Source organism: Chelonia mydas, chromosome 2 (genome assembly GCF_015237465.2).
Source record: "Chelonia mydas isolate rCheMyd1 chromosome 2, rCheMyd1.pri.v2, whole genome shotgun sequence".
Taxonomy (NCBI): Eukaryota; Metazoa; Chordata; order Testudines; family Cheloniidae; genus Chelonia; species Chelonia mydas.
The window spans coordinates 202,567,100-202,585,195 of NC_057850.1; the positions used below are offsets into that span (position 1 = coordinate 202,567,100).

At 42.9% G+C, this 18,096-nt stretch overlaps 1 protein-coding gene across 6 annotated transcripts in view; it reads left to right on the plus strand.

Annotated features, from left to right (window-relative positions):
• The first annotated feature begins 686 nt into the window (after positions 1–686).
• Positions 687–18,096, plus strand: part of TRA2A (transformer 2 alpha homolog) — a 54,003-nt gene continuing 36,593 nt past the window's right edge. The window contains exons 1-3 of one of the 6 annotated variants that reach the window (XM_043541058.1): positions 909–1,046; positions 2,048–2,306; positions 12,499–13,222. Coding sequence is in view for 2 of the 6 variants with exons in the window: in XM_007066171.4 (XP_007066233.4) it covers positions 702–1,046; positions 13,089–13,222 (479 nt within the window). In the remaining 4 variants the exon portion in view is untranslated. Of the gene's footprint in view, positions 1,047–2,047; positions 2,307–3,399; positions 13,223–18,096 lie in introns of those variants that run through there. The other 5 variants (XM_007066171.4, XM_043541056.1, XM_043541057.1 and 2 more) reach the window with 5 other exon arrangements.

Consider the following 18,096-nt stretch of genomic DNA (forward strand, 5'->3'; position numbering starts at 1 on the left):
TGAGGGCCCATCCCCTCCACACACACACAGATGCTGGCATTCATGAGGTTCCACCTCTCTCTCCTCACCACACAGTAATGTTTATGAGGCTCTGCTTCCTTACACGTACACTGGTCTGTACAACACTCTCCTCCAACATACACTGGCATACAGAAGGCACACACATACTGGCATACACAACCCCCTACACCAGTGTGCGCCGCGTGTCCTCTTCACACACACACACACACACATCTACCTGCACACAATGCTCTCCTCAATGCGCCCACATGCTGCCATATGCAAAGCCCCCACGACCGCACACACACGCTAGCATGCACAACCCCCCCGCCCCGCCCTCCAAAAAAAAGCACAGCGCATACACATGCCCAGAGGCCCCCGCACACGTAGTGGCCTGCTCAAGCTCTCATCTCACTCTCTTATACACACACTGTGAGATGCAGGAGTCCCCCCACGCTGTGTTGTGGCTGCGGGGGGGGGAGGGGGGAGCGGGGAGCTCATACACGAGGCTGCGTGTTGTGTGTAGGGCGGCTCATGCATGGTGGTATAAGTTGTGTGTTGAGGGGGTACCTTGTACAAACTGCGGTGGGGGGAGCGGCATGTACGCCGCGGTGCGTGTTGACTGTGTGAGGGAATCGTACAAGTCCCCTGTGTGTTGCAGGGGGCCGGTGCACACCGCGGGTGCGTGCACGAGAGGATAAATGGGGACAGTGTCTCTCCCCGGTCCACTTTCCGACGCCTCAGTGCGGGCCGGCGGAAGGCCAAGGCGGGGTCTCACTTCAATCACCTCCTCATCCCCGCCCGCAGCGGGCGCCTCCTTTGTGATTGGCGGGGCGGCCCCGCCCCCCTGCGCGGTGTCGGGCGCAGAGGAGGCAGAGGCGCCATTTTGCGCTGCCGCCGCTGCCTGCAGGACGGGTCCGGAGGCTCTGCGGGGAGGGAGGCAGGAAGGAGGCCGCTGCCCGGGACTCGCGTCCCCGTTCGCTGAGCGCAGCAATCAGCACCCCGCCGCCATGAGCGACGTAGAGGAGAATAACTTCGAGGGGAGGGTGAGTGGCGAGCCCGCCCGGGCCGTGCTGGGGGAGGCCGGCCCGGTCCTCCAGGGAGTGGGGGAGGGGAGAGGCGCTCTGTTCCGGCGGGCTGGGAGGCGCAGCAGCTTCTCCCTAAGATGGCTCCCCTCGGCGGCGCTGAGCCATCGGAGCCTCCCGCCCGCGGCGGGCGTTGCGTTGGGCCGCGCCCCGCTGCCCTTCCGCCCTGCCTTGCCCCCCACCGTTAGCTATGGGGTGCCCTGTCCTGCTGGTCCCGCCCTTCGTTTCTTGTTGCGGGCGATGAGCCGTGCTACCTGCCCACCTCCCTTTGAGCCCGCCTGGGGTCCCTTCCTCTCACCGGCAGCCCTGGGGAGCGCGTCCTGCGTTTTGCCGGAGCCCTTCTCGCTTCTCCCTTTCCCGGGCTCCGAGTCCAGCTCGCCCGCCCCGAGCCCCCCCGCGGACTACGGGATCCCGCTCCTGGAGCTTCTCTACCTGGAGCCTGGGCGTTGGAGGCGGCGCTGTGTCTGCCCTTGGAGCGGGGGGGGGATCCCGACGTGTCAGCGCTGGTTTGGTTGCGCTTTCTTTGGCGGGCAGTTAATGGCTCCGCCTGTGTGAGAGGCGGGCCGTGTCACTGCCGGAGGAGCGCAGGGACCAGCCGCCTCTACCATTCCAATGGCCCGTGATCGGGATTTCCTCTGAATCAGACTCCCCATGCCACCGGCGGTCTCCGCTACTGCCCCGTGTATTCACTGATGATCCGATTGTACCCCTTCTCTCCCCTGGTGCCACCTACTGGAGTGTGGTGGCACCTGGCCTCGTTAGGCTGAGCGCCTCACTCACTCACCCTCTAATGGTTGCTGCAGTCTTTCTGTACACGTGTGAATAGTCTCTGTACGCTTTTTAGTGATGGACAAAGGCAGGAATTAGTAACTGCCTGGTACTATTTGAAACATGGGACAGATGTTCATGTCCATGTGGTCACTGCCCTCATCCCATCCCTGTTTACCTCTGTTTTATTGTAGGAAATCTTTGGTGTCCTCACAAGAGTTGCTCTTGAAGAGAACTTTAGAGGATCTTTTTTGTGATCTCCTCTGATGAACCAGTGGCAACAGCTTTGCAGCAACCTGATGCTGCCTAGGGAAATGACCCATGAAATTCTGACAGTGCAGTGTTGTATTCCAACAAGTATCTCTACTGAAATAGTGCTACTTTTGTAACACTAAATCTTCCCTAGGCTAGAAGCACCATACACTGTTGTAGTGTTGGCTGCTGCTTCCTCAGGTGAGGTAAACAAAAACAGTTCTAATGTGGATTATTCTGGCAAAAGTGGCTTTGTTAGCTGTGGTATTTCTGTTTTAATTAGCGTAATGAGTAAATGGAAAATGAACGTATATTTTTAGATAGTTTGAAAAACGTGGGTAACAAACGTGCTTGTCAGTAAGTCTTTACAGTTTATTATGTTCTTTGAGTACTAGTTTACCATTCATTTTTACTGTGTATTTCGGTATCTTGCTTTTCTTGTCAAAGATAGTCTCTCATCACTTTCTCTGGTTTAAGAGAACAGTTGTTGTTAGGGAGGTGATGAAACTGATGGCTTTCAGAGTTACTGTATGTTTTCCACTGCCTGATGTTGAAATAGGAGGGTCTACTCTAAGTATTTCTGAAGCTAGGTTTCTGTGACTGCTGTTGCAGTTGGTCCCCTCTCTGTTTAGAGGGGAAAGTTTACTTGTCAGTGTGTGCCATTAGCCTTACTTCAGTTCTTTTGGGAGTATACTTACCTTTATTTCCAATGATGAGGAAATTTCTTAACCAGCATAGCAAATGGCAATATATTTTCCATTTTATGGTCTTCCATGCAGCTGAATGCAATGGTAGAGAAAATTAGTGATGTGTTTACTTTTGTTCATATGTATCAGAACAGAAAACAAACACTAATTCCCGTTACTCTAGGAGTATTCTAAAATTATTTTTCATCTGGTTTTCTTTTGCTTTGTGTAAAACATTTTTTTTAAAGATGCAATAAATCTGTGACTTGCGTTTTCGCTTGTGAACGATTTTGAAGATCCATCTGTTGAACACTTCTCCCAAATCCAACAAAAGTCAATTACACTAAAGTTAATTAAAATAAAATTGAAGTATTGTATGGTGCTGCTTAGTTAAGTATGATGACGGGTTTTAGAGTAGCAGCCGTGTTAGTCTGTATTCGCAAAAAGAAAAGGAGTACTTGTGGCACCTTAGAGACTAACACATTTATTTGAGCATAAGCTTTTGTGAGCTGCATTCGATGAAGTGAGCTGTAGCTCACAAAAGCTTATGCTCTAATAAATTTGTTAGTCTCTAAGGTGCCACAAGTACTCCTTTTCTTTTTAGTTAAGTATGTGTTCTTCACTAGTCAGCCCAACCAGCCATACCTTAATCATCATGTGTCCTTGATACATGCATTTGAGTGTTTTATTGTGTTCTAAAATAATATGAATTGAACTGAATTGCCACTGCTGTGGATGTCATAAAAGCCTAGCTACAATAAAGTAACTTTAAAAAAGTGTTGCAGACTACCTTAAGAATTGTCCAACAATGTGTGATAAATAATGCAATTTAAAATAAGACTTCAATTAAAAAAAAATCACACTTTTCTGAAATTATTTTATGTACTATTGCTGCAAACGACACTTAAGTTTACTGTACTTGAAATATTAGAAAAAGCTAGAGAATTATTTGTCAGTTTTACTTTGCATTTGACATCACTCTATATATAGTCAGTTTCACTTCTTTCCCTGTATAATCAGTAAGACTTGGTTTATAGGGGTGTCTTACCCATCCACATGGTAGGCTAGAAAACACACTAAAGATAAATATGATTTGCAAAGCCACAAAATTGGGAAGTCTTGGTGTAGGCCTACAGGCCTACATTAGACCTAAGTAAACTATGATTTTATATTATTTTGATTTTAACCAAAGTGATAAGTCTGAAGCATGCAACCAGAAAAAATGAGAGGGATTGTTTATCTTAAAATTTGTAATGGCCCTGGAAATACCACTGTTACCTTATTGAGGGTTTGAGCTAAGCAATAGAAATAAAGAAAACGTGGTTAATTGAGCACCAGCTGCAGTAAATAATAATTTACAAATGCTTAGTCAAGTCTTGCAGCTAGGGAAAAATATGGCATAGTGAGATAAGAAAGTATGGTGCAGCCCTGAACTGCTTCAGCTGATTTTAGCTAAGGCCCAATAATTGGCAGTGATATCACTTGTTTGTTATAGTGCATAAAAAATATAAGGCTTTCTAGAGTTTTTGTCAGTTTTCTTTAGCCTTCTGGAGACATGCCATGATGTGAGGAAGGTGTCTCCCGAGCCTGAACTTATTTTAAGCATGTTGGCCAATGCTTATAACTCTATTATTGTTAGGGCATAGAATGTAAGGATATATTCTTATATTGCTATTTTGGATGTAACTTGCACCAAGTGGCCTTTGAACTAATAAAGGAATGCTTGTATGGAAACTGAGTCATGGCAAACCTTAATACAATTATTAGGGAAATTTCCATAACTTGGCAATTATAGCAATTGAAGCTATTTAAAATTATTTTGTTGAAGTTGAGTAGATTCTAAGTTGATGCCTCTTTTAAAGGTCATCTGCTAAGCGAGAAAAAGGGCATGTGCATATTTTATATATGTTGTATATGGAGGACTAGGAAAGTGTTTTAAAAGAAGAAAAATCCTTCTTGTTTTTTTAACATTAAAAACAACAAAAGACCTCTATGCTGAAAGACCCTGACTGGGAAACTAGTGAAATGGTGACCCCATTAGAGCCAAAATGGTGGAAGTTGAGCAATTTGAAAAGGAAAAGGATTTTTATTCAGAGCGACTAAAACTATTTAACACCTGATATTTTGGATAAATATATAAAGGAAGCCTTTATTAAAGGTTAAATATCCTCACCTTTTCCATTAAGGTGCTCATTGATGTGGCAAACACTAATACCTTCCAAATGAATATGGTGGTTGCTAATTGCAGTACTAAGATGAAGTCTTCCTTTTCCAGCTTCTAGGAGATCGTCAAGAGTGGATTTTTTTTGTCATATCCCTGGATTTAAGTCTGGTTCATAGTTCCATTTTCTGCTCAGTCCCTAGGCCGGGGATTCTCAAACTTCATTGCACTGTGACCCCCATTCTGACAACAAAAATTACTACATGACCCCAGGAGGGCAGACCGAAGCCTGAGCCCGCCTACACCCCACCGTCCTGGGTGAGGGGTCCAAATCCGAGGCCCCAGGACTTCGGCCGCAGGCGGGGGGCTGTAGCCTGAGCCCCGCCATCCAGGGCTGAAGCCTTGGGCCCCAGGCAGTGGGGCTCAGGCTTTGGCTTCAGCCCCGGGCCCCAGCAAGTCTAATGCCAGTCCTGGCAACCCCATTAAAACGGGGTCCTGATGCACAGTTTGAGAACCACTGCCCTATGCTCATGTACTCACGAAAGAATTATTTTCATTCTGGTAGCTCCAGTTTGGCCTTTGTTACCTTTTGGTTCCCAAAACTGTAAGTAATATTGTTTGTCCTTCCTCAGGTCAGGGGAGTGTTCCTTGTTTCAGGGAACAATACTTCACTAGGATTCCAGTTATCTATGTCTAAAAGGATGGTTTTATATATTATGTATGAGACGACAGGGGTTGAGTAAATTGTATTACTGGATTTTTAACATACTCCCCTGCTGTGTATAGGATGTTTTCAGAGTGAAATAAAGAACATGGGCTTATTCACCTCTTATGCACAATTTGCACAAATTCTTACTAAATTACAGAGAATTTAAGATTTGAGTCTTTGTTCCCTTCACGTTCAGCTGGTTGTTACAGTGTGACACTTGAGACTGTTTTTCACTTTAGAGACTAACAGATTTATTCAGTGGAATGCGTCCGATGAAGTGAGCTGTAGCTCACGAAAGCTGATCTTCAAATAAATTCGTTAATCTCTAAGGTGCCACAAGTACTCCTTTTTCTTTATGTGAATACAGACTAACACAGCTGCTACTCTGAAACCTATTTTTCGCTTGTGAGCCTTATCTGAAGACTGAGTCCTGCTGCCTGCGGCTGAAGCATATAACTTAGCTTTGCAGGGCCCCCTGTGGCACGGGGCCCTGGGCAGTTACCCTGCTTGCCACCCCCTGCATTTGTGACACCCCCCCAACACATCTCTTGATGACCCTCCACCCCAGGGGGCTGAACCCCTGAAGTTGAGAAACATTGATCTAGATGAATTGAGTAGCCCCGGAAGACCTCTGAGTATTCCTGGCTGAGAATCACTGCTCTAAACTACACTCTTCCTTTCCATTTCAGGATCTCAGTTTAATTCCTAATCCCAGATGGTTTGTTTGTTTTTCAAAGAGGTGAATAAGACCATATTCTTTATTTCATCCTGAGATCATTCTCTGCACAGCAGGGAGAGTACATTAAAAATGCAGTACTGCAATTTACTCAATCCTTGTCATCTCATAAGTAATATATAAAACCATTCTTTTAGACATAGACAGCTGGGATTCTGTCCCTAAAAAATGGTGTCTTCAGCAGCTGTGTACCTTGCTAGTCATGGAGTGATAGGCATATCTTGTAGGAATTGCTATTCAGTTTTTCACCAAGTCAAAGTAGTAGTCAAATCTTTTCTCATCTTCCTAAGTTTGTCAGTACCTTTGATTTTAATTGAGATCTCTTCCTACTCTGTACAAATCCTAAAAATGGCCATAGTCCAAAAAAGTGCTTAAGTATGTATTTAGCTTTAAGCACATGAGCAGTCTCATTTAAGTCGGTGTAGTTACTTATGTGCTTAAGTGCTTTTCTGGATCAGAGAAATTGTGAAAGGAGTATTGGCTTGAGAAGAGGACTTTGCAGGTGTATCTTAAAAATATACAAGTTAAGGAAATCTGGTCATCTGTTCTCTTTGTGGTCCTCTCATTGGCTCAAAAATAATTTTAGGGAAGGCTGTATGTGTAACCTTTGGTTCGGGTCAAAACATATTCTCCAAGGACAGTCTACTGCCTCAGTAGAGACCAGACACTCCCAACAAGAATTTTAGAGGACAACAGTGTGGACATATTCTGTTGCAGCTTTTGGAGATAGCAATGGCAGTTTTCACACATGGACAGTCCCACAGTTCTTTGGGAAATGCTCTGATAATCCCATGGTTTGTGTCTATAAGAGTATGAAAAAGGAGGATAGCTTTTTTTTTTTTGTTATTTAAGTGTCTGAATATTCCTGTTTGTTCCCTTTGGCTTTTCGTCTTGTTACTGAGTAATTGTGGTAGTTACTGCTAGACTACTATTCATGCCATGGTAACCAGCAGGACTGTTATATTTTCAAAAATGAGATTTGTTCCTGTCTTCCCGACCTTATAGAGGAGGACTTGAAAACAATCCTTCTGCAAAAATACTCACCTAAATACTCATCTAAATAAACCCTAAGTAGAGCACAGAATTTCTCTTTTTGGATAGAACAGTAAATATGAGTATTTCAAAGACCTTTTAGCTCCAGTTAATTTTTTGAATGCTACAGGGTAAGAGTTTTCTATTGATGATCATGTAACTCATTAACATTGTGATTTGAATATGTTTATCAGTATATTTTCTATTGGACAGTATAGTTGGCAAATTACCGTTTTTAGCAGCAATTCATCTGCCTCCCATATATTTTGAAATACTCATACATAGACACCTTAATATACCGATATCACAATGTAGGATTTGCAGTCTTATGTTTTGATTTGTCAAGCTCTTGATAGGGTATAAGAACAAATAGCCATTAAGAGATCTGTTTCTCCATTTAAAGCAAAGTTGGCCGTATTCTGTGGCAAGAAATTCCAATTGATCACCGAGTAAATAACTGTGACTGAAGGGACTCATCTGATAGATGTTACCCTGTTGATGTTTTAGCCTACAGACTCAGGCTGCTGTCAGTACATTCCTTAAAATCTCCTTTTCTGATCATCTCCCTTTTTATTTTTCCTTTCCTTTTAAAGGGTTGTGTTTCTTTTCACTCCCTCTTTAGTTTGCTAGTGTTTCCTTTTTGTCTATCTGTCTCTCTAGGGGAAGGGTCTGGTGAAATTACCAAGGAAGTACATAGGATGGTCCTTCCACTGGCTTCAGACCATCTCTTACAAGAGAAATGTTAGCTACATAGAAGTCTAAGACTGATTTTATTTGTTCTACATGTAATATGTATGTTTTCTTTTTAACCAAGGCAAGCATACTGCAGTTTGGCACAGGGGGGAAGTATTATGAGACATAGCCATAGTGAAATTCCATAGAATTTTTTCTTTCCCTATTCTACTCTTCATGCACACACTGCTATGCCCTATTTTATCTTTTTTAATATCTCATCTCAGAAATGGGGTCTATTGATATTCATTTGACAAGCTCGTTCTGACACGCTTTGGAGATGTTCAAGGGGGGAGGGATAGCTCAGTGGTTTGAGCATTGGCCTGCTAAACCCAGGGCTGTGAGTTCAATCCTTGAGGGGGCCATTTAGGGATTTGGGGCAAAAAATGGGGATTGGTCCTGCTTTGAGCAGGGGGTTGGACTAGATGGCCTCGTGAGGTCCCTTCCAACCCTGATATTCTGTGATAAGTGGTCACTGAGAGGGCATAAATACCCCTTCCAGCAAGACTCATTTTTTGCCCTTACCTCATTCTCTTCCCCACCCCTGGAAATTTGAACATTTTTAAACCCTGCAAAAGATTCAGTGGGATAGTTTAAGTACTTGGAGAGCTTGTTTTAAAGCCTTATCTGTACTGGAGAAAATAATATGGATTATTGGGAAGGCAACAGTCAGTGTAACTTATATCTGAAATTTGTATGGATAAACCCCATGGCTCAACCAGTTGTGTATCAGTGTAGACCCAGCCACAGTTGGTGCCCTGTCAACTGATACTTATCAGAGTTCACAATACGCTCAGCTAGTGAATGGTCCTCAGTTTGTTGATTGTGAGTTTTCCCTCTCTGCCCTTGCTCGGCCCCCTCCCCACCTCTGGTTTCCTCACTTCCCAGAAGAGCCTCTGTATGCTTTAGTAATACCTCTGGCTCTGTATGTCCTCATCTGATGAAGTACCTGTAGCTCAGTAGCTGAAACTGTACTCTGTAGCTTTTCTACTCACCTCCAGTAATGTCCCCTGCTCTGACTATGCCACTGCTTGCTTGTGGTTCATCAGAGTGAGAATGTCAGCCATAATGTGGGCCTGCCACAGGGAGAGTGGAGTTGGTCAAGGTGTTCTGTTAGCTTTGGAGTGTTAGGGAGAATCTGGTACCTGAGGTATTGTAAGGAGCGCAGCTACTAATTGTGCTCTTGCTGCCTCTAGAGCTGGAGAATCATCCGTGGATTGCAATCTGAAGCATTCACTCTGACAAACTACCTGTAGTTTGTTAGAGCAAGAGGATTGACTGGTGAACCATTAGTGACTCACTGAGTAGCAGATAGAGGTGGAGGCAGTAGTGTAGGTGTTCTGTCCAATAGTGGCAGTGGGATGGGAGGTTAATGGGGTTTAAGAAATACAGCCTTAACTGGTGGTCGGTCACAAACTGAGGACCTTCAGAACAGGAGGGAGGGCATGTCTCAGTGGCATTTCTATGGAGCAGGGTATACTGAAATCATGAGGAAGGCGGAGAGGGGACTCTTTGTTGGCAAGTAAGGACATGTGCTGTCTTAGGCAGCAGTCAAAGATAACTGTCCACATCTTTATTTTAGGGCAGACTTCATGTAAATTCAAATCAGTGCAGGTGGTTTTTGATCTGCAAGGCCACATTCATTTACGATTTGCCATGATGAATGTGGACGCAAGGGCAAAACTTAAACCAGTTTAGGGAGGCGAGTGTGGACTCAAGTGTTGGTATTTCCATCAGTCCTGTATGACCAGTTGAAGAGCAATAACTGATTGCTCTAGTGTAGACAAGCCCTTATTTTTGGTGTGCTTTTTATCATTTTTATGACCTGGTGGCTGCATAGAAAATTCAAATCACACAGGAGATCCTCCTCCCCCCCCCCAAATCCATTAAAGATTATGTGCTAAGGAAAAATCTTACTTCCTGGTACAGGAACAACATATGTTGTAGAACAATACATAATATATGAGGCTTGTGGATTATATCCATGCCATAAAATGCTTGTGTACGAAACCATCAGGTCTGCTCTGTCTGTGTTGTAGATGATAAAACTTTAAAGATGCCATATTGGTTTGGGGCTGGGGGAGGCGGGGAGAGGAGAGTTTGGGGAAAGAAGGTAGGAATGTTGAGGTCTCTGGGAAAAAATCCTTCCCAACAGAAGACTTCATCCCATATTATGTAACTCACCAGGGGTTGGAAATCTGTTCTAGTTCAGCAAAAGACCACAAGTAAGGGGAAATATTTTCTTAGCTGCTTTGCCTTCCTTAGATCCTTAAACTATCTCATAAAACCATTGTACAGATTCCTTCAATACTTTCTTTGAAGTTCTGTGGGAGTAATGGTCTGTATTACATCAGAAAATTGTGAATGCCTGGCATTGACCTATAATGTGCAACTGCTGATAGATAATAGTTGTCTCCTCATTTGCAGTCCATATCTCCAATTGTTATTAATTTTTAGAGGTTTGAAACTTGTAGGGACCTGTGCTCTCACTGCCACTTGAAAATTGGAACAGTTGAACTGTCCTGTGAATTTAAACTGTTCTGGATCCACACAAATATTTTAAAAATAAAACAAATAGATTATAGTTTGAAATGAGATATTGTTTCCTTTCAAATATCTGGCAGATACATTCATGTCAATATGGCATTAATTGGAAACCATGTTGGCAATGTCAGCAGAGTTTTAAGTTTGAATGGACAGGGATACTAAACTATAAACTCTTATACCAGAGGTGTCAAATATATAGCCTGTGGGCCACACCTTTCCCTTTTTAATTTGACTGATTTGTCAATGACACTTCTGCAACATTAAATTTAATTTCTGATCACTTTTAATGAGGAAGGCAGTGGGAATTATTGCTGTAGGTATTGGGAATTGCTGCAGGGAATAAAGTATAGAGGAAAGACTAGAGGAGGCTCTCAGACAATGAAGGGGCAGAGAAATAGAGTAAGGAGGATAGGAAACAAAGAAAAGGCAGGAATAGTTGTGGGCCTGAAAGGGAGCATGTTTTCTGAGTGAGCTCTGGATGTGAGAATAAGGCATGGAATAGAATAAAGATATGTAAAGCCACCTTCTTCCCGTGATCTCTATGGAAGCCTCCCATAGACATCAGAGGGCATTCTGAATAGTTAGCAGTCTGAATGTAGCTCTCCCTTCTTTCTCTTGAATTCTTGTTGAGGTATTTTGGGGAAGCTTGCTCAGGTTATATGTTATGAGGCTTAAATAGAAATAAGTTAAAATCCTCTACTATCTGGTCATTTTAGTACTTGTGAAAAGGTAAGAGAAGGGAAATTCTCCTCTTTAAGTAGGAAAGGCACTAAAGAAACTGACCATGTTAACTACAGAATGAGAGATGTATTTGGCAATATCCCATAAGATTAGCAGATGATATACAATTAGTAAAACAGAATGAGATAGACTGTTTACAACAGGTAGTAAAAGATACAGTGAAAACCAGAACAGAATGTAACAAAGAAAATAAAAGAACTTGAAAGGTGGGGAAAGCTTGCTATGCTTTCGTAATCAAAATTTGTCATACTTAATACTTCTCCATATCTAAACATTTACAATTACTTAGAGCAAATTTAAGCCACATATGGCTAAGCTCCCTGGAAAAAAGTATTTTAGAAAAAAAATCCTATCCTGCTCTGTTTGCTTGTTTTCCTGGTTATTTCTCCTGTGTGTGTTTATACAGTAAAAATGGCCCTTCTTGGGTTGCTTTGTACTATAGTACACATTTCATTTTAAATATAGCTTTAATACTCAAGGAAAATAGGATAACAATAAGGAAGAAAAGAATATTATTAGAGAATCCTTAACTTTAGGTTTAGTTTGGGCCCTGTATATATCTCTGTGCATAGACAAATTTTTTATTTATTTTTTGACTGGGAAAGCTCTGCTTTAACATTCTGTTGAACTAAACATGGCTTAATAAAAGCTTATTACAAGACTAGCATTGTAGGTATTTAATATCAAAGTGCAAATTTAATATTAGGAAAAATCTATTTTATATCAGAACATCTTAATATATTTGTGCAAATTAAGTTTTTAGTACATGTTTGTATCTTGTAGAAATTCTAAAAAATAAGGATAATTCTATAATTTGAAAGGGGAGGAGGGCAGCTTTGAAACATTTAGAGAAAATCAGTAAACTCATTGTCAGAACCTAGAAATAATACAATTTTAAAGATTTTTTTTAAAAAAAAAATGTTTTTATAAAAATAGTTACTTGCACTTTACCTGCTGGCTTTTCAATTTTGGTAGATAACATTCTGAACTCCAGCAGAGTTTTATAATCCCTAGTGCTTAAATATACTAAATGTTCTTTTTCCATTAAGGTTAATGTTCGTGAAGAAATTGAAGAGTTTTTTCCAAGATTGTGGAAGATAAATCAAGATAAAAGAAGGCTAATGAAAAATATTAAAGATCAGAAAATTAAAATTGAATGGGGGAAAAAATTGAACAGAAGATTGGTCAGATAGAAGCACTTGAATGTTTTTTTAAGGCTATAATGAATTGTTTGAATTGGGGAAGATACACGAAGTATGAAAAATGAAAAACTCAATGAAGAATGAAGAAAAGTAGAAAGCAAGAGTGAAGTAGAATTAAAAGAATCTGGAAGAATGAATGGGTCCTAGGTTAAGTAAATGTATGGTTTATGTTCCAGTGTCTGTATGATCAAGTTGTAGATGAATTTGCATGATTACTTAGTTAATAGAGAATTGGTGATCTGGTTCAAGTAGGGAATTATTTGAGGAAAGCATACAATATTAACAGTGGGTTAACAGACTGAAATTTGTTCAGGAGGGTATTGCCTAACCATTTGTCTTTCAGGAGCAATCAAAATATTATAATTACGGTACTTTAAATGTTAGGAGTTAGGCATTTATGTGACCAGTACCATTTGTAATACTATCTTTTTTGTTAGGAGTCTCGCTCCCAGTCAAAATCTCCAGCTGGGAGTCCTGCTCGTGTAAAATCGGAGAGCAGGTCAGGATCTCGTAGTCCATCGAGGGCTTCCAAACATTCTGAATCGCACTCCCGGTCAAGGTCAAAATCCAGGTATGTACTGAATTTGATAAAAATGAAATCTGCATCATATATCCATGGGTATGATGTAAGATACCTAGAGCTTCTGATTTTTAGTTTCAACCAAGAAACACATTAAAACTCGCCAGTATAGAAATCTGTTACACCCAATAAACAGTGGAAAAACATCAGAAATGTTTACTTGTATCTGAAGTCTTGCCTACATGAAGCAGAAATGTAGACTGTTGCATAACATGTTGGGCATTAACTGGGCCCTGTTGCACTGCAGTAAAATCCCTAAGTGCACTTTAATATAGGGCTGTTTCAAACAGCGCCATGTTCTTCTTTGAGGACTGTCCATGTGGATGCTCCACTTCAGGTGAATCTGCGCGCCTGTGCTTGGAATCAGTGATTTTTAGTATCCATGCCTGGTTGGGTCACACGTGTGCTGTCCCCACCTCAGAGTACCAGTTTATAACCCAGTTAGTTCATAGTTAACTGCCCTATCTTTTCCCTGTTTGTTTATTCTTTAAAAAAAAAAATCTTATTTTAGGAGTTTACATTTCAGTTATTAGTGTACTCCTTAGTGTAGTATAGTTATCCTCCCTCATGGGAGAACCATATTCTAAGGGGCATGACCAGCTCTCCCTACCACCCTCTCAGAGGAAAGAGCACTTCCCCAAAAAAGCGACATAGAAATGGGCTCCAACTTTCCTGTCTCAGGAAGCTGCCAAAAAGACTTTTTCCAGCCTCTCGGACATATCAGTATTGACTGCACCGAGACCATCCACCTCTAACATGGGCCCATTCGGTACTGTGCGAGCAAAAGACCCTAAGAGGGCTAGCTCAGAAAAAGGCAAAAACGGGGAAATCCCTGCCTCGGTACTGCCAAAGCTAATCAAATGTGGCACTAAGCAGTTTGGCACTACTACAATCTATGGCACTACCTCCTGCCTCCACAGTGCATAGCACAAGACCCTCGGCACCGGCAACTGTGGTAAAGGCGCTGGTACCGCTGACAATACCCTCCTTGGTATTGATGCTCTCTGTACTGCAGCAATTCCTCTGGCATAAGGACCCTTTAGTCTCAACAGCACTGGAATCTCCACTCCTCAGTACTGATCTTACTCCAGCATGTTCGGTACTGTACCAAATTACCACACTAGCAAGATCAGCTCCTCCTTTATCCAGAGACGATGCTAATGATAATGAAGGGGAAATCTACTCTTCCCACTACTCCTCACCTATCCACACCAGACCAGGTGCACTACAACAGGAGTACCAACTCAAGGATGGTATAGACACCCATGGATGCTGCCACCAATGCCATTTCCACCACAGTGGTCTTATTGGGACTCATGGGCAGTGTACTGCAAACCCAGTCCTAAGCCTCCCAATTCACAGAGAGAGGATGAGGCGTTCCTTATCACCCTTTGCACCTGTACCCTCTGCACCTCTGGAAGAGGCAGTTGAGGGAAGTCACCCTAGATACCAGTTTTTCATCCTTCTTTCTGGATGAAGCTATCATTCTTCCACCATCCACAATGGGGTGATGACTTTAAACAGTTCTGAGAACTATTTAAGAGAGTCACAGATTTATTAGAGATTCTATTGGAACAAGTTGCAGATTCCCAACATAAGTTGTTGGACATCCTCCAGACTTCAGCCTCTTCTGAGATTGCCCTACCAGTAAACGAGGCACTCATGGACATGGCCAAGACCATCCAGCAGACCCTGGCAACAATTCTACCTGCTTGTAAAAGAGGACAAAAAAATTCTACGTCCCCTCCAAGGGAATGGAATTTTTGTTTTCCCATCCCACACCAAACTCTCCGGTGGTAGAGGCTGTGAATGAGCGGGGCAGGCAACATCACTCTAGAACCACTCCGTATGATAGGGACTGGAAGTGGTTAGACCTCTTTGGGCGTAAGGCCTACTTGTCAGTAACCCTACAATTCAGGATTGCCAATTATGAGGCACCGATGGCCAAATACAATTACACAAATTATTGAAAAAATGTCTGAATTTATTGATCATCTCCCTGAGGACAAAAAAGGCAGTTCAAAAGCAACCACGTCAGAGGCCCACCTTCTCGCTTGAACAGTCTTACAAGCCTCTCTGGACATAGCAGCACATTCCATAGCCATAGTCATGTGACAAGTTCCCTGGCTCCACCTCTCTGGTTTTCCCAAAGAGGTACAATCTACTGTCAATGATCTCCAGTTCGAGGGTCCAAAGCTGTTTGGAGCCAAGATTGATGAGTCTCTTCACACGTTAAGACTCCAGGGTGACTTTCAAATCATTGGGCATTTACATACCTTCTCAAAAGAAAAAAATAGAAGTATTATTTGGCGTAAAGAACAAGCTCTACACCCAACCTCAGAGGCAATATGACACGGAAAGACAAAGACCCACTAGACAGAGACCACTTTCTTCTCAGCCCCTTACATCCCAACAACCTGCCTCTAAACAATGATTTCAAGGATTTAGTTGAGGACCAGACATACCTCCCACAAGAGTCTTCTATTGCTGGAACCATCCAGCACCATCCATCCATTCAGAGACTGTCTGACTCCATTCCACCCAGCATGGCAAAACATCATGTCAGACAAATGGGTACGGGAAATCATCAAGACTGGCTATTCTGTCCAATTTGTCTCCATTCCCCCTACCTATTCTCTCTGCTTCTCATTAGGGATCCTTCTCATGAACACCTACTATGACAGGAGGTAAACCATCTCATACCTGGGGCAATGGGGGAAGCGTCATGCCCAAAATACAGGTGGACACAGGGTGCCATTTTCTTAAAGGTCAGCCCTGACTGCATGATATACCTACCTTCACAAATGAAAAGATTCTATACATGATGCCAGAATAGGCAAACAATGGCAACTACCGCTCCTTTACCAGTGGTGTTGGATTACATACTAGAGCTCAAGGAACTTTGGTCTCTCAGTGAGCTCGATCAGAGTACATCTCGCAGGAATCATGGCGTTCCTCCACAAAGTGGACAAGTTCTTGATCTTTGCCCACCCTACCACCAAAATGCTTCCTCAAGGGTGTTTGTAATCTTTAACCTGTAATACGAGCCACTACTCCATCATGAGACCTCAGGTTGGAGCTGCAATGCCTTATGGGGGCCCCTTTTGAACAATTAGTGACATGTTTACTTCTCCGCCTTTCAGTGAAGGTGGCCTGCCTTGTTCCTGTCAGATCTGCCTGACAAGGAGAAGAACTGGGGGCCCTCATGGTACATTCCCCATGCACAACATTTTTGAAAAACAGTTACCCTGTGACCACATCCCAAATTCCTACCTAAAATAGTTTCATCATTACATTTGAATGAACCCATCCATTTCCCATCGTTCTTCCCAGAACCTCATGGGACCAAACGTTTCATATCCTGGGCATCCCGGGCACTAGTTTTTTACAATGAAAGGACCAAGTCTTTCCGGAAGTTACCAAAGTTATTTCTTTCCATCACGGAACAATCTACAGGCGACACCATATCCAAACAAAGGCTGTGGAAATGGATCACCAGCTGGATTGACTTTATTGCCATCAACAGCTACAATCCCCACCTGGGACCCGTACATACTCCACCAAACCATTCTTCACATCAGTAGCCTTCCTCAACAATGTGCTTGTTATGGACATCTGCAAAGCTAGCAACCTGGGCATCAGCCCATACATTCACACAGCACTATGTCACAGAGCTGCATTCATCATCAGACGCTCTACTGGAACTTGTGGTTTTATCATCTGCCATGACTGCAACTCCAAAGCCCCTCCATTCCACCAAGGAGGGGCACTGCTTTACAGTCACCTAAAGTGGAGCATGCACAGGGACACTCCTTGAAGAAGAAAGTGTTACTAGCCCTGTGCAGTAACTGCGGTGCCTCAAGATGGTTGTCCCTGTGGGTGCTCCACTACCTTTCCTCCTCCCCTCTACATCAGCGTTTTCACACCAGAGACTGGAGTAGAGAAGGAACCGAAGGGGGGGTGATTGGTCACACAGCACTATGTAACCACCAGAGGCGGCATGAGACGGGGACAGCGCATGTGCAACCCAACCAGGTACCGCTACTAAAAATCTCCTATTAAAAGCGCAGGGGCACAGATTCACCTGAAGTGGAGCATCCACAGGGACAACCATCTCGAAGAACCTCAGTTATTGTACAGGGTGAGTAATTGTCTCTTAAAGCACACTAGGGAAAATGACAAATATTACTCATTACAATAGATACAAAGAGAGTGTCCTGGTGAAACTCCAGTTTTTGGACAACTACATAATTGCTAAAAAATCAGATTGCTAAAAAATAACACCCCCTCCTTCCCAAATGAAATTAACAAACCTGAAAAACAGAAGCCCCAAAAATACCTTATTGTGATTGTCATTGTTCTTGTTTGTTATTGGGACATAGTTTCTGCTTTTTGTCCCTAATGCGCTGTTTATACAGACAGTAACAAAAGAGCTACCTGGCCCTAACATATTCTCTTAAGAAGTACTCCTATACAGGGCAGAAAACAGTCTTGCAAACACTATCTCTGTAGCTATTGTTTTGACAATGTGGTATACATAATTAATGTGCTTGGTACTGTTTTCACTTGCAACTTTTGTAAAAGGTTTTATAAATCATAGTTTTGGGAACATCCCTGCTCATACATGCCATATTCTTGACTGAAAGGTTGTGGAGTGATCTGAGCTGCACTAGTTCGTCTGAGAGCCCAGCTTGCGCGGGGGTGTGTGTGTGTGTGTGTGTGTGTGTGTATATATATATATAGTGACAAAGTTCCTGCTCTACCTTGGTGGGTCTTGCGCTTATTGGTGGATTTGCTTGACTTGGAGCTTCATGGCAGCCGTCAGCTTGGCCGTTGTTCTGAATTCACAGTCCAGGTCGACTCCT